This window comes from Gigantopelta aegis, chromosome 11, assembly GCF_016097555.1.
Source record: "Gigantopelta aegis isolate Gae_Host chromosome 11, Gae_host_genome, whole genome shotgun sequence".
In the NCBI taxonomy this organism is placed as follows: domain Eukaryota; kingdom Metazoa; phylum Mollusca; class Gastropoda; order Neomphalida; family Peltospiridae; genus Gigantopelta; species Gigantopelta aegis.
In genome coordinates this window covers 5567852-5585612 of record NC_054709.1, presented here as the reverse complement: position 1 = coordinate 5585612, position 17761 = coordinate 5567852, and the positions used below count along the sequence as shown (strand labels likewise).

Here is a 17761-nt window from a genome sequence, read left to right as displayed (position 1 = left end):
AGTGTGTCGTTAAATAAAACATTTCTTTTATTCTTTCTTTCTTAATGCAATTTTTAAAGATTGATAATTAAATTCTTCTTTTTTAAGTGTTTCTTTTAATATTTTGACCAGTTTTAATGTCTTCTTTTCCAGGCAAAGGCCCGTAAAAACCGAACCAGCAGTCGTGTTCTGAAGGCCCAGAAAGTAAGTCCAGAGATGAATGTTGCGGTGCATGTACGATTCAGATTGGTAGTGCGTAATGCATAAACGCATGGTGCTCTCTTGTTTAAAAGAACCAGTCTTAGGATTTTGGCATCAAATATAGATGGTTTATTTGCTCAGTTACATTTCTGTCTTTTCATCAGTAGAAGAGAAAAACAAAACACGCACACTCCTTTGTCATTGTTTAATTTTAAGCTGGACAACGACTATTGTTAGTAATAAACTGATTTTTAATTTTTAATTTTTAATTTTTTTTTTTTTTTTTACAAATGTGGGTAACAGACCAGTGTTTTTGTTAGTCAAATGCAACAAAAACAAAGGTTATCAAGCTTGGTAATCCTCGATTCCTAGTTGGCCTTTTGGGGTGGGGTGGGTTGTTGAATTTACACTTTTATTGCATTTTTCATATTAAATGAAGATAATTTTATCATACGTTAACGTTTGTTTAACACAGTAGTTAATTATCTTTTGGGCTGGAATGTTGTTTAACATTCATTTCATTCATTTACTGGAACATTTTATTGCCAAATTCAGCTTCATATTTGGCGAATGGCGGTACACATTAAGACACATTTATCACTAGATTTTATTCATTAGTAGTAATATAGTAGTTTAATTTTTAAGTAGACCATTAAAACTGGTTCTTGCCCAAATGACCATTAAAACAAGCCTCTGATAATTGCAGGGTAAGACTTAGCCCAGTGGTACAGCGCTCGCGCGATCGGTGTGGGATCGATCCCCATCGGTGGGCCCATTGTGCCATTTCTCATTCCAGCCAGTGCACCACGACTGGTATATCAAAGGTCATGGTATGTACTACCCTGTCTGTGGGATGGTGCATATAAAAGATCCCTTACTGCTAATCGAAAAGAGTAGCCCATGACATGGCGACAGCGGGTTTCCTCTCTCAATATCTGTGTGGTCCTTAACCATATGTCTGACGCCATATAACCGTAAATAAAATGTGTTGAGTGCATCGTTAAATAAAACATTTCTTTCTTTCAGAACCCTGCTACATTTATGCTAGATTAGATGTGTTACTGAGCTATATATATATATATATATATATATATATATATATATATATATATATATAATATGTGTGTATTTGATGCCAGAATCTGAGTGACCCTTTCTCTTAAGAAAATACTGAATGCTTTGCATGAAATGAAACTAAACGCTGTTAAACCTGTCGACTACTTCACTTGATGCCTAACCTCACGTTTGTTAAAACGTTACATGGATAAGTCAGTTTTGGTGGCTAACATCACATCCATAAGTTGGTTTTGATATCTACCATCACGTTTGTTAACACGTCACATGGATAAGTCGGTTTTGATGGCCAACATCACGCTTGTTAAAATGTCACATGGTTCAGTTGGTTTTGATGGCTAACATCACGTTCGTTAAAATGTCACGTGGATAAGTCGGTTTTGATACCTAACATCATGTTAAAATGTCACATGGATAAGTCAGTTTGGTGCCTACTGAAACGGCATTTTAAATCTCATAAAGGGAATTTTGAAAAATATGTTTGATATGAAAATGCTTCCACAGATACCCAACATCAAGTTTGTTAAAATGTCACATGGATAAGTCGGTTTTGATACCTAACATGACTTTCGTTAAAATGTCACATGGATAAGTCGGTTTTGCTACCCAACATCAAGTTTGTTAAAATGTCACATGGATAAGTCGGTTTTGATACCTAACATGACTTTTGTTAAAAAGTCACATGGATAAGTCGGTTTTGATACCTAACATGACTTTTGTTCAAACGTCACATGGATAAGTCGGTTTTGATACCTAACATGACTTTTGTTCAAACATCACATCGATAAGTTGGTTTTGATACCTAACATGACTTTTGTTCAAACGTCACATGGATAAGTCGGTTTTGATGGCTAATATCATGTTTGTTCAAACGTCACATGGGTAACTCGGTTTAGATGGCTAACATCACGTTTGTTAAAATATCACATGGATAAGTCGGTTTAGATGGCTAACATGTCGTTTGTTAAAATGTCACATGGATAAGTCGGTTTAGGTGGCTAACATCACATTTGTTAAAACATCACATGGATAAGTCGGTTTTGATACCTAACATGACTTTTGTTAAAATGTCACGTGGATAAGTTGTTTTTGATCGCTATCATCACGTTTGTTAAAATGTCTCATGGAAAAGTTGGTTTTATACCTAACCTCACTTTCGTTAAAATGTCTAATGCATAAGTCAGTTTTAATGGAACATTACAGATTAGGAAGGGATCTGAACACATATTTTTAAAGCAATTTTATTGCTACGAAATCGTAAAACCAACGTAAGCTGTGAAATCACTATGGCGTGTGCTGTAATGACGTCACAACCTACGTTGGTTTTACGATTTCATAGCGCTAAGATAGCTTCAAAAATATTGGCCCTGCATTTTTAAATCCCGTAACAATCCCGTAAAATAATTTTTAGCAATATGCTCAGTACAAAAATACATCTGCAGGTAATTTACCATTCTTGTTTCAAATGGGAGAAGGAAATGTATAATTAATAAATTAATAAAACTAAATAAACTTTTGAGTTGTAGAAAGCTGTGATGTATGCTCAAGGCGAAAAGACATCTGCGAGTAATTTACCTTTTTAAATTCAAATGGGGATATAATGCATTTTTTAATATTTTTTACATCGATCTGTTTGAAATCAAATCTCATTATGGTTTTAAACTTTATTATTTTAATCCACAAGTTGATTTTTTCACTTTCTCTGGTTTTAGCTATCTTTTTGGGGACAAGTAATTTTAACAAACTAGATTAGATTTGATCCAAACTGTACAGAAATTACCTCTATTTAAGTATTGTCCAGAGTTTACTGCTTTAAAGGAATCATTTAATTTAAAAAAAAAAAAAATTAATTGGGGGAGCATGTTACTGTTTAAGACAATGTTATGCTGTTGGTGTTGATTATTGATAATTTGAATTGATGCCCATGCTTTTTAGATTTTGGGAATTTTCCCGTCATTTTACAAAAAGAGAGTAAATTTTCAGTTTCATTTTAAAAACATCTGTTTAAGCTAAGTTAGAATTAAAAAAAACACCAAAAGTGTTGAAAAAAAACACATATCCCCCCAGAAAATAGGAATTACATGCATTTTCCTATTTAGATTTTTTACTCCAAAATTGTGAATGAAAATCGACATAGACTGAATGGTGGGGAATGATGCTGATTATTAAGTCTAGAAACATACATGTAGATGATAAAAACTCTGTTCTCTTAATCTATGTCGCATTACTTTCTCCTCCAATCAATCGCCGTGGTTACAGAATTACTGTGTTTGTAAAATGTGATCAGTATAAAGAAAGTGTTTGATATGGATAAATTATACAACAGAAAACTGCTGACGATTTCACAGTAATAGAATATTTATGGATGAAAAGAGTTTGTGTGTGATGTTTTGCTAAATTTAATACCATTCTTGTATCTTGTTTGGAAATAATGTTTCTTTTGGCATTTCATTGCTTTACAGGCCGGTGAATTTGATGTAGAGGTTGGTAGAAAACAACATTTAATTTTGTTTATTTGTTAAATTCACCTTTTTATTTTGTACCCTTTTCTGCTTATTTGACCTGCTTTCTGTTACATTACGCTACGAAAATCAATCAGTAATAAGCGACCCAGCCAAAACACTAATTTGTTTACATTTATTACATACAACTTGTTTTACTTTTTAGATGGCATGAGTAGATTAGTTTATTCTTAACCCTTATTAGCTCACCTTTGAGTAAAAAAACAACTTTCTCTCACATTAGCTTCGAAGGATAATAGTTTTTAGAAAGTGTTGTATTAGGTAGGTGTTCCCTTTAGACCCAAATGTATTCAGTGTGTAAGTTTTATGACATTCATTTCTACGTTCTGGTGTCATGTTAGCCCTACAATCTGGAGTCCTATTCATGTATGAATTCTTGGGAATATAAAAACTATTTAGGGGAAGTAAATTAGCTTCGAAGGATAATTGTTTTTAGAAAGAGTTGTATTAAGATGGGCGTTCCCTGGACCCAAATGTATTCAGTGTGTAAGTTTTATCAGTGCATATGACATTCATTTCTACGTTTGGTGTCATGTTAGTCACAGATGCCCTAGAATCTAATTTGGAGTCATATTCAGATATGAATTCTTGGGAATAAAAATTGGAGAAGTAAATTAACAAACTACCTGTTCCGCTTGATTGAAATATATTTGAATGCAGTCTCTTATTGTCATATTAATAAACGGCCCATATTTTCGAAGCGACCTTAGCACTACGAAATCATAAAACCATTGTAAGCTATGACATCACTATGGCATGTACTATAGTGATGTCATAGCCTACGATTGCTTTATAATTTTGGAGCACTAAGATTGCTACCAAAATATAGGTCTATTTTACCTTTGCATGAATAACCATATTTATGCATGTAACAAGTTGTTGTTTTTTCTTATTAACAGAGGATGCATGTATTTTTTGATAGTTATTTCTCTTTTAGTATAGTGTTCCATTTGTCCATACTTCTGTGTGTTTAAACTAGTTTTGGCTGTCGTGCAATTCCTCCTATTGTGAGTCACTAGTACTAATGTTCCAGTGATAATGTTCCAGTGATCGATAATAACCTGAAATTGATCGGTATGGCTCTACCGATGTGATGATCGATCATAAAAATCCTTAATCAATTGTGTGGCAAAATGTTAACTGTAATTTTTCCCCTAGTTTAGATGATGGAATTTTAGGTAAATATATTGGGGTTGGGGTTTATTTTCGTAAAGGAAAAAAGGTACGAAAAATGAAATAGTTATTAAAGGTAAAATTACCGATTTATAGGCTCTATTCCAGTGAACATGGCAATAGGTGCATTGTCCTTATAATTCAAATCCTTCTTATGATCATATAATTCTAATCAATTGTGTAATGCAAGGCAAATACTACCAACTGTCATGATGGAGTTGGCCAACTCATCCGCCAGTCTCATGATTTCTACGACTTTACAAACTCATACGACCGATTAGTTGTTAATCTGAGCACCAACCCCTGTAATTAAGAAAATGTCCATGGCAAAAAAAAAACCCATGCCATTGGGAAAAAAACACCTGAATCTAGTCCAAGCCGTGGGCAACTGCAGAGGTTGGAGCACACCCGTCTTATGTTGAGAATGGGGAAAATTACAACACATCTGTTGAGTTTACCAACTCTGACATGACAGTTGATAGTCTGACCTAGCATAATAGAAAGCTGATCAGTTGGTGCAGATTTGCTTATAACTGATGATCGCAGATGAAATGACACTATGAGTCAGGAGAATGGCAATATCTGTCTGGCCAGCCGACCGCACCAACATTTGGTTATAGTCCATTTTTGTCAAAAGGGATCCGATGAGTTGGCATAGAACTTTATAATGAATAAAGTTATATATATATATGCAATGTAACTACATGTATAATGAATAAAGTTAAAATTCATGTAAAAACATATTAAGTTTTAAACCCATACCAACTCGAAAAAGAGGGTTTTTTAAAATGATATATGAGTTGGTGTGTGATTTAAAACTTAATAATATTTTTTTACATAAATTTTAACTTTATTCATTATAGAGTTACATTGCAATTCATCAGTTCCTTAGTGATGCAAACAGACTATTGTCAGGTTAAAGTTTTGTTACAATTCATATATCAGGCCTCTACATTAACTTTTCCACCTAGGAGCCAGGTGGCGTCTACTTGTATTTTTATATAGATAGTATGAAATGTTTTAATCGACCGGCCTCGGTGGCATTGTGGTTAGGCTATCGGTCAACAGGCTGGTAGGTACTGGGTTCGGATCCCAGTCGAGGCATGGGATTTTTAATCAAGATACCGACTCCAAACCCTGAGTGAGTGCTCCGCAAGGCTCAATGGGTAGGTGTAAACCACTTGCACCGACCAGTGATCCATAACTGGTTCAACAAAGGCCATGGTTTGTGCTATCCTGCCTGTGGGAAGCGCAAATAAAAGATCCCTTGCTGCCTGTCGTAAAAGAGTAGCCTATGTGGCAACAGCGGGTTTCCTCTAAAAAAAACTGTCAGAATGACCATATGTTTGACGTCCAATAGCCAATGATAAGATAAAAAATCAATGTGCTCTAGTGGCGTCGTTAAATAAAACAAACTTTTTTTGTTTTAATCGTCAAATGATTTTTTTTTATATGCGACCAATTTAGTCACAATGTAGATATATATTACCACATTTTCATTTTAATTTGGTTACGTTAGCACATGTATATTACCACATTTCTGTATCTATGTTTCATTATTCATGATAGGTTATGCAAACAGGAAATGGTTGCCTCAAATTCCTTTTACGCCTATGCAAATTTTTAATACTCAAAGAAAGAAAGAAATATTTTATTTAACGACTCACTCAACACATTATTTTATGGTTATATGGCGTCAGACATATGGTTAAGGACCACACAGATTCTGAGAGGAAACCCGCTGTTGCCACTACATGGGCCACTCTTCCGATTAGCAGCAAGGGATCTTTTAGTTGCGCTTCCCACAGGCAGGATAGCACAAACCATGGCCTTTGTTGAACCAGTTATGGATCACTGGTCGGTGCAAGTGGTTTACACCTACCCGTTGAGCCTTGCTGAGCACTCGCTCAAGGTTTGGAGTCGGTATCTGGATTAAAAATCCCATGCCTCAACTGGGATCCGAACCCAGTACCTACCAGCCTGTAGACCAGTGGCCTACCACAACGCCACCGAGGCCGGTTTTTAATACTCAAAGTCCTGCTCATTATAAATACATGTATTGTATAAGTCATCTGTGGGGAAAACTACTTGTCTGTTGAAGACAAAGTATATACATGCAGTGCCGGATCCAGAAAATCCATTTTGGGGGGGGGGGGGGGGGGGGTGTTCCAGTGACATGAGGTGGAATGCCAAGGGAACTTTGTGGGAGGTTTGGAGGGGGATCGTAAAAAAATGAAAATTAATATACCGGTATAATAAAATTATAACTATCGCAAAATTTAGGCGGGGGCTGTGCCCCTGGCCTCCACCCCACCCCTTAAATCCGCCTCTGACATGTATAAAAATGCTTGTCTCATGCAGCCAGTTTTGTTTCCATTATTGAATCAAATGGATTAATTATATAAAGTGTCCACTTTCATTATCACTTAAAAGCATCCAGGTAAGGTTTTTCGACTGCTATGCATATCAAGCGATATTTAATGCTTATGTATATTGGTATAATTAAGATATTTTTTTTATACATTTGTATATGTGGATGCATTTGTATGCATATGAACAAGCAACAAAAGTTGATAACCCTTTTCACAAAAAAAATATGACTACATATGATTTCTAAAAAAATTATATACCATACAGCAAAATTGTGTTTGTTGTGAACTTTGTAGAACTAATAATTAAGAAAGTTATAGAATAATACGCACAAGGAAATAACCCTATGCAGGCTGCAAATTTAGTACCATTCCATGTTTCTGATAATCCCAGTTGGGTTTTTTTTGGGAGGTGGGGGGGAATTCCAAAATATTCACATTAAATCATCTTTATGATTCTGGTAGAATCCTTGAAAAAAAGAGAAAAAAAAGCAAATTCAATGCCTGCTATGTAATAAAATAAATAATAGATTTCCATCCCAGCTTCAACCGGCCTCGGTGGTGTCATGATTAGGCCATTGGTCTACAGGCTGGTAGGTACTGGGTTCGGATCCCAGTCAAGGCATGGGATTTTTAATCCATATACCGACTCCAAACCCTGAGTGAGTGCTCCGCAAGGCTCAATGGGTAGGTGCAAACCACTTCCACTGACCAGTGATCCATAACTGGTTCAACAAAGGCCATGGTTTATGCTATCCTGCCTGAGGGGAAATGCAAATAAAAGATCCCTTGCTGTTAATCGGAAAGAGTAGCCCATTTAGTGGCGACAGCGGGTTTCCTCTCAAAATCTGTGTGGTCCGTAACCATATGTCTGACGCCATATAACCGTAAATACAATGTGTTGAGTGCGTCGTTAAATAAAACATTTCCTTCCTTCCATCCCAGCTCCAAGGGTTAAGGTCTCCTCCCCCCCCCCCCGACCAAACCCCCCTAAAAAAAAAATGTATTTACTCAATGTGCGTTTATTTCCTGTGCTCTTAAAATATAAAATAAGATTTCACAGTAAGACGCCATTTTGAAAACATTGAATGAAAGTCTAGCATGTATTATATTAGAACCTAATTTAAAATTATCTGAATGGTGTTGCCATGACGTTAAATTTCAAACCAGTAATCACCCACCTGGGCCCATGCTTATAAAACTTAAAGTCTAGACTTTAATTCCAGACTTTAACGTAATGTTATCTGAATGGTGTTGCCATGACGTTAAATTTCAAACCAGTAATCACCCACCTGGGCCCATGCTTATAAAACTTAAAGTCTAGACTTTAATTCCAGACTTTAACGTAATGTTATCTGAATGGTGTTGCCATGACGTTAAATTTCAAACCAGTAATCACCCACCTGGGCCCATGCTTATAAAACTTAAAGTCTAGACTTTAATTCCAGACTTTAACGTAATGTTATCTGAATGGTGTTGCCATGACGTTAAAAGTCTGGACTTTAATTATTAAAGTCTAGACTTTAAGGTTTATAAGCACGGGGCCTGATGAATGTCTGGGTGGTTCGTACAGACTTTACCAGGTGGGTATTGGTTGCTAAATAACCCTCCCCCCCCCCAAAAAAAAAATAAAAAAAAAATAAACAAACACAAAGCAAATTGTTGCCAAACTGAAGCTTCATGACTGTTGGGTAAAAAAATGTCGACAAAATTGCGAATACATTTTTGTTTGTCTAACTTCAGACTTAATTTCAATCCCTGATTGTCATTCCAGCAGGTTTCTCAAGAGCTGAGACGCAGGCAGCAGGAGGCGCAAATGCGTGAGGACAGTCAGGCAATGCCCCCTCCCCCAGCTCCCCCTCCTCTGCCCTCCCCTGGGGCCGGACAGATACCAGGTGTTCCAGACCAGTTTCAGCAGCTGCCGCCACAGGAAGGTATAAATAGAGCACTTATTATATTTTAACACTGACGTCCAAAAGTCAGGACTAATAGAATTTTGTTTTAATCCACTAACCATGGGATCAGTGAGTTTAAAAATTTACTAGCCACCATTAAAAATGTACTATCACTACTTTACATAAGTTAATACAATATTACTACATAATAGTAATAATCAGATATGTCAGCTGAAGAGGGAGATTAAAAACACTAACATTGGGTATTGGGATGGGGCCAGGATATTCATATTTATAAAATAGACTTAACTGCAACATTTGACCCTTTTTTTTTCACTTGCTGTTGGGTATGGCAATAGTAGTTATTTACAAGCCCGACATTGAATATCACTAGCCATGGAAGTGAGGCTACAATAATCTAGAAGTCCTGCCAAGAGAAACTTTACATACATCAAATTTGATTAATTTTATAAAAATAAATATATCATGAAGTGTGTTGTGATGTTTATATGTTGAACTTTGTGATACTTTCATATCCCACCATACCGTTTATGGGATTTTAATAATTAGAATGTCAAGCCTAGTAAAGTTTCTTTTGGACGTTAGTATAGTTTGTAGGAAATGACAACAAAGGACAGGACATTGATTTGATTCTGTTTTCTTCTCTCTCTCTCTTTTTTTTTTTTTTTTTTTTTTTTTTTTTTTTTTTGCATAAAATAATTTGCACAACGTACACTGCATTTGATGTGAAATGATGAAATATTATCTTTGAGTGTTCATCTTGTTAAATATCATTTGAAGTTAAAAAGGTCTGTTTTGTTTAATGACACCACTAGAGCACATAATCATTGATTTATTAATCTTTGGCTATTGGATGTCAAACATTTTGTCATTTTGACATATAGTCTTAGAAATGAAACCCGCTACATTTTTTTTCATTAGTAGCAAGGGATCTTTTATATGCACTCCCACAGCCAGAATAGCACATACCACGGCCTTTGATATACAAGTCATGGTGCACAGGATGGAATAAGAAATAGCCCAATGGGTCCACCGACAAGAATTGATCCTAAACCAACCATGCATCAAGCGAATGCGTTACCACTGGGCTACTTCTCGCCCCCTAGCCCATTGAGTCCACTGATAGGAATCAAGCCTAAATCGACCATGCATCAAGCAAATGCTTTACCTCTGTGCAACGTCTCGCCTCCTAGCCCAGTGGGTCCACCGACAGGAATCGATCCTAAATTGACCATGCATCAAGCGAATGCTTTAAAACTGGGCTACATCTCGCTTCCTAGCCCAGTGGGTCCACCGACAGGAATCGATCCTAAATCGACCATACATCAAGTGAATGTTTTAAAACTGGGCTAGGTCTCACCTCCTAGCCCAGTGGGTCCACCGACAGGAATCGATCCTAAATCGACCATACATCAAGTGAATGTTTTAAAACTGGGCTACATCTCACTTCCTAGCCCAGTGGGTCCACCGACAGGAATCAATCCTAAATCGACCATGCATCAAGCGAATGCTTTACCACTGTGCTACATCTCGCCCCCTAGCCCAGTGGGTCCACCAACAGGAATCAATCCTAAATCGACCATGCATCAAGCGAATGCTTTACCACTGGGCTAAATCCCACCCCTTTAACTTATTTTTTAAACAGATACAATATTCCTGTCAAAGGTTTAGCGTTTTATGTTGTGTGTTGTCTTTTTAGTCCGTCGACCTATTGAAGGGCCGTTGCCGATGATGCCGATGTCCCCAAAGCATGGCGTACTGAGTCCTGGCCGGTCTCCGCTACCTGGAATGGAAGGTACTCCGATCGTATCTCTTCCAGGCTTCTCACCAGAAGGTACATCTGTGTGCTATGTTATTTTGATGCAAAAACCATTTAACCTTAAGACTACTGGATTAATTTTGGACAAAAAACATGCATTTACTTACAGATATTTGTGCCAGCTTTCCAGTATTTATGTCCATTATTCCCAATAACAGTGGCTTTCTGACCAGAATATTTTTTAAAAAACGAACTACAATTCATATCCCAATATTTGATGATTTTCGTTGTTGGTAAAACAATCAAATTTATTATTAAAATAGCTGTCACAATCAGCTAGCTAGCCCTGAAAATGACCGTGACATGCCACCATTGTTGTCAAGTGAAAATACTTGCTGAAAACCACTTTGTCAACTCAAAATTCCAACATATTTTCCACTAAAAATTAAAATCTAAAAACACAGGAAGCCGAGTTGTCTTCAGTTTCCTGTTAATAAATGGATTTCTGGTGAGTGTCATCTGCAAAACGGCAGGAAATATGATTTGGGGAATGCACTGTATACAGTGTACAGCTGAACCCAGTACGTACAAATCTTTAGATTGCACCAAATCTGAGGCAGTAAAGAGTCTTCCCAAATTAAGTAGGCACAAATTAAAGGGACATTCCTGAGTTTGCTGCAATTTTTAAGATGTTATCGACTAACAGAGACTTTTTAATGATTGTAATTACATATCAAATATATTTTTCTGCATAAAATATTAGTGGTTGTATGTTAAACATGTTTCTGGTCGTTCTAATATTAGTACTAAGTTAAATTTCAATATATTTTCTAAAATATTTTTTTTTCGTACGTACGAAATTATTTGAAGACATGATCCAGTTTGGGCTTATTACAAATATTAAGACGACCAGAAACACATTGAATATACACACACTGATATTCTAAACAAGAAAATATATTTAATATGCAAGTTTAATCGTAGAAATATTTTATTAGTCGGAAAATCTTACAATGCAGCAAACTTGGGAATGTCCCTTTAAGTACAAACATGCTGACCATAAAAGATTTCATCTCAAAATGAATGGAATGTTCAGCTGCATTTGGATTAAAATAACTTGAAATGAATTTCTGAACATGTATGACTCTTTTACAAGCTACCGGCCTTGGTGGCGTCGTGGTTAGGCCATTGGTCAACAGGCTGGTAGGTACTGGGTTCAGATCCCAGTCGAAGCATGGGATTTTTAATCCAGATACCGACTCCAAACCCTGAGTGAATGCTCCGCAAGGCTCAGTGGGTAGGTGTATGACATTTTTAACATTACTGCACCAAAAAGACCTTGGTGTGTGCTCAGAACAGTTAGAAAAAACACACCTGTTGTGCTCAAATTGGTGTGATCTAAAGCCCCTACCTACTGGCCTCAAATCTTGTGACCAGGGTTCGCACAGGGCGCCGAAAGTCTCGAATGTTCTTGAATTTGATTTTTTCGTTCGAGTACCCTTGAATGTTCTTGAATTTGACTGGATGTTCTTGAATGTTCTTGAATCTGATTTTCACAAAACTAACAATTTGTATGGCGGGATAATATTTATTGGCATTTTGTCAAACAATCATTACTAATGTTTGTATGAAAAAATTGGCGAATTATGTCAAACAAAATAGCGGAGATCGGGGATGGCGCCACCTGATATAGGCTAATGCTACGTTTTCTATTGGTTCGTTCAAGAGCGAATGACCAATTAGGGCCATGTTTGCTTTTTATTTTCTACGCGATGCCATTTGGATTTTTAATTCGCACATGTTGGAAGTTTCTTGGAACATTTTCGATCATGCCTCGCCAACATGGAAGTTGCAAGTTTCGGGATGAGTGGCTTGTTGATCCCAAATATAAAGATTGGATAGTGAAAGGTTGCGCAGATGACAAGGTTGCAGTATGCAATCTTTGCAAGAAACGATTAAGCATTGTGAATGCTGGCTGGGAAGTATGCTTTAGAAAGCCATGCGAAGTCAGACCTGCATAAGAAACGTATGCAACAGCGAAATTTTTTATTGTACATACACTCCTAAAATGTTCTTGAAAAAGTTCTATTTCCCCCCGCAAATGTTCTTGAATTTGATTTCACACTTTCTGTACGAACCCTGCTTGTGACTTCACAACTTCACCATAAGACCATACTTGTTATTTTATTTATTTGTTTTATTTATAAATTTATTTTATTTTATTTTTTATTTTTTTATTTTTTTGGGGGGGGTGTTTGAATTTGATTTAATATGTATTTTCAAAGAAGTCTTTTATTTTTAGGCTATATTACACAAAAACAGGTTAATTATATTTCATACAGTACAAACAATTGTAAATAATAATTTTGGTAAAAAATTGTATACAGCATACAAATGTTATTTCTTTTCAGGTGATGGGAGTCCACTTCACAGTCCTGGTGGTTTGGGTAGTCCTAGAAACATGCCACCATCTTGGCCTGTAGGCCAACCAGTAGAAGGACCATCCTCCTTCGAACATCCTCTTGGAGTGAAGCAGGTTCTCTCCCCTGATCCACGCACTCCGGGTCCACAGCCAAATCCTGACCCGTACGCTTTCCAACCATCCACGCCGAGACCTGACTTTGCTCAGGGCTCGGGAACATTAAGACTGAGTCACCCACCCAGGACGCCGCAGGATTTCGATCCGTACGCCCATCCCCCAGGCACGCCCCACGCCGAAGGACATGGGCCCGAGGAAGGCGGTTATCCAAAGCCTCAGGGGACGCCAGGAATGTCACAGCTACGGAAGTCGTTTGACCCACAGCAGGCAGCACAGCAGATGTCTCCAAACCAGGCCACATCGCAGGCGAATGCTTACCTTCATCCCCCAGGGACACCGAGAATGGCTGGTCCACAAGATCCGTACGCTTCAGCCCCGGGGACGCCTCATCTCGGTCCAAATCAGCCGTTCCATGGACAGTTGCTCCGAGGTCCTGGCTCAGCTGAACAGATGGTGTCCGGCCCTCGACTGCCGGTTTCCGACCCGTACGCATTTCCTTCCGATGCACCCCGACCTGTCGGCCCACAAGATAACTTCATGCATTCCATGCGAGGCCCTCGTTCGGTCATGATGGGTCCCAGACCACGATTCTCCTCACCTGAGCAGATGTCGCCCGGGGTGAAAGCCAGCACACCGGAGCATTTTCAGCAGGTGTCGGTCACCTCAGTGCCATCAGAAACGTTCGGACAGCAGCAGCAGCAAGGTCTGGAGGTGCAGACGTCTGGAACGTCTGCAGTTCCTCAGCAGACACCACTACCATCGACTGCTGGGAAGTCTCCTCACTCTCCCGGTGTCCTCCGCCATTTGGATCTCTCGTTTCCTGGGGGACAGGGACAGGAATCGTTCCGGCACCCCCACCCACAGATAGTTCGATCACAGAGTCTTCCAGATCCTTACAGTCACCAGCCTGGCACCCCTCAGCCAGGAATGGAACCTTCCATGGTAGCCAGATCGGTATCGCAGATGGGACCGGGCGTGCCCATACAGCATATGCAGAGGGGCCCACGACCTATGTTTCCGCAAGAATCACCATTGGTAAGAATTTTGTTGTCCTGAATAACATAATAAAATTAGTTTTTATAATTTTGTTTATGCTGATGTGTCAGTATAAAAACAAAACGTCTTTGTTTTCTCTTTTTAATTTCTGAAAAGATATATATATATATATATTTATAATTTTTTAAATATAAATACAATTTTTTTTTAAAGTCTTAGCTAGTAGATTCTATCAACATAGCAGCTTTTATTAACAATTTTTTTCTGAGAACATACGTAAGTACATTGATTTAAGAAAGAATAATGGGTTAAATACATAAGCAAATGCATGAATCTTGCATTGTCTTTATTTGTGGCATTTGGTTATTGTATTGCTTTTGTTATTTTATGTTAATACAGCAGCTTGGTGTTAGAAAGCTTTGGTCACGTAGATGAATGTTTAAAAAGAGGCAACATACATTTATGTTCGGAAGTTTAAATATTACTTCAGTTGTTTCCTCAATGTTAAGCTTATGAAACTTCAGCATTGCTTCAAAAAACATTGTTACTCTTAACTTGCACCTCATTCATTAGAAATGCTGATAAGTTTTATTATTTTTGTTTTTAATTTATTTATTTTTTAATTAAACTGATCACTAACTGGACATTTAACTGGATTTTTTTCTATTAAAAATAATATAAGACTTTGCCCTTCCCTTCTGGCACGTTATATTATATATTGAAAAAAACATTTGGCTTAATTTTAAAACCAGTCGCATAGTTAACAGACCCTAATCTAGCCGGCGAAATGGAAGACACCTGGCTCCGTATTCATAAACATACTTAAGTCAATGTATTATACCTAAATACATACTTAAAGTACATAGATAAGTATCATACATTCACTTAAGTATTTTTATGAATATGGAGCCAGGGGCCTAATTCATAAAGATATCCTGGATAGGGAGAAGTCACTTATGTTTTCTCAATTCTAGATTAAGGCCTGGTGAATGCAGCAATATCTATAATTCATAAAGATATCCTGGATAGGGAGAAGTCACTTGTGTTTTCTCAATTCTAAATTAAGGCCTGGTGAATGCAGCAATATCTATAATTCATAAAGATATCCTGGATAGGGAGAAGTCACTTATGTTTTCTCAATTCTAAATTAAGACCTGGTGAATGCAGCAATATCTATAATTCATAAAGATATCCTGGATAGGGAGAAGTCACTTATGTTTTCTCAATTCTAAATTAAGGCCTGGTGAATGCAGCAATATCTATAATTCATAACATGCACAAAAAATAACAAAATCTTGCGACTTGTGTTCAATTTATTGTAAAATGATTGGCTTTAAGACCATGTACCTTATGTGTATCATGTTTCTTTGGCAATACAGTTTTCGCTGTTTGTGATCAAATCATATTTGAAAAAACCAACCTGACAGCTAGGGTTGTTCCATACTTCCTTTAACGATTTCGGTGGATTCGTCAAAAAAAAGAAAAAAATCACCGAATTTAAATGCTTGGTAGCGTGATATTTCTTTTCTTTCTCCACTTAAGCTAAAATGTATTTTGTCTCTTATTTAAATTTTAACTATATGTATAACATTTTAACTTGTTTTTCAGAGTTTGTACTGTGTGTGTAGTCAGGGCTTCTAGAATTTTATAAAAATCAACTAGCCATGGGATCATTGATTTTAAAAATGTACTAGCCATGATTAAAAATTCACTAGCCCTACTTTAAATAAATTCAATTTTATTAATAGTAATAATCATATATGTCACCTAAAAAGGAAGATTGAGGTTAAAAATTCTTAGATTGGGGCGGAAAGAGTGGGCAGGATATTCATATTTACACAGTATGTAAATGCAGCATTTGACAAGAGGTTTTTTTCCACTAGCCGTCGGGCTAGTTATAGTAATTATTTACTAGCCCAACACTGTATATCACTAGCCATGGGAGTGGGGCTACCATAATCTAGAAGCCCTGGTGTAGTAAATGATTTAATGACTAGTATTTCACAATAAAAGATAATTCTGGGTGCCAGGCAACAGTATTTTACACAGTTTTAACCTGTCCTTTCAGATATGTAAGATATTTAAAAATTATTAAAAGGTGTCCGATTCACACAACATTTTATTAGTCAAATTCTAAATGTTCTATCCATGCTGTATAAAAATTAGTAAAGGACTAATTTGTCAAAGTAATGGAAATCTCTCAACATACTATGTAAACTGGTTCTCAAATATTGTACCATGATATGTCATATCGGGACTTTGGTATCATTAAAACAATAATATCATCCATCCGTAAAGTTCAGTATATTTATTTTCGGCATATTACGGTTGTTTCAGAATTAACCACATCTGGGGGATAGGTGGTGTAATGTGATTTATATACCCACACCCATCAGGTTTCAAAATTAGCTAACATCCCTGTCAGATATTTGATCTGGACAGTAAGCTACAAATTCTGCCGTCCCAAATCAAAACCTGCCAGACCAGACATGATTGACTGAAACTAATGTGTGAATAAAACATAAAATAATTTCCGGTCTGACTGAATAACAGGCAAAAAAATAAAAAAAGTCTCCTGGCCCATGATGGTATTGACCGGCAAAAAACAGGTCGGGACGGCAATATTTCAATCTCTGTCGATAAAATTAAAATTAAATTTAAAGCAGTGATACATACTGCAACACACCCATGAAATATTAATTACAGCCTCCACCCCCACCACCCCCCATCCCCTCCTCCCATCTCATATCCAGGGTAGCTTCAGTACTTGCCAAATTTGTAATTACATTTTGAAAGCAGTTGGTGAATTTTATTTTAATTTTGCAAATTAATTTCATGTAATAATTGGCATTTATTAGAAAATAACTTGATTTCTGCAATTTTTTAGTTCAATAGACAATTTGGCAAATTGTTTTGCTCACCAGACGTATCTCTGCATACCCCTTCCATTTGATCTATTCTGGAACAAACCGTAAAAAACCCCAAAATGTATAATTTATTCGGTTTTGCAAGATTGTAAAATACTGTTATGTGTATATTACGGGTAGCTGTGATGATAACTGAGGTGTATTGATAACTGAGTTGTTATTAAAGGTACAGACCCTAGTTTCTGCCCATAATAATGGACACTAAGTTTAGTTAATCTACAAAACTGCAACACATTTGGATAAGGTTATAACAGAGAGAAGCTAAAGTCTGTGATGTTTAGACAGGGAAATACCGTCAAAAATAAC

The 17761-nt window shown here is 36.9% G+C and overlaps 1 protein-coding gene across 6 annotated transcripts in view; it reads left to right on the top strand.

Moving 5' to 3' along the window:
- The window catches only part of LOC121385360 (histone-lysine N-methyltransferase 2C-like), a 185323-nt gene that overhangs the window by 91782 nt on the left and 75780 nt on the right, over positions 1-17761 (top strand). For 5 of the 6 annotated variants that reach the window (XM_041516015.1, XM_041516011.1, XM_041516012.1 and 2 more), the window contains 5 exons: positions 133-183; positions 3717-3737; positions 9093-9252; positions 10934-11068; positions 13405-14567. In XM_041516015.1, coding sequence (XP_041371949.1) covers positions 133-183; positions 3717-3737; positions 9093-9252; positions 10934-11068; positions 13405-14567 — 1530 coding nt within the window. The remainder of the gene's footprint in view (positions 1-132; positions 184-3716; positions 3738-9092; positions 9253-10933; positions 11069-13404; positions 14568-17761) is intronic. The other variant, XM_041516013.1, reaches the window with a different exon arrangement.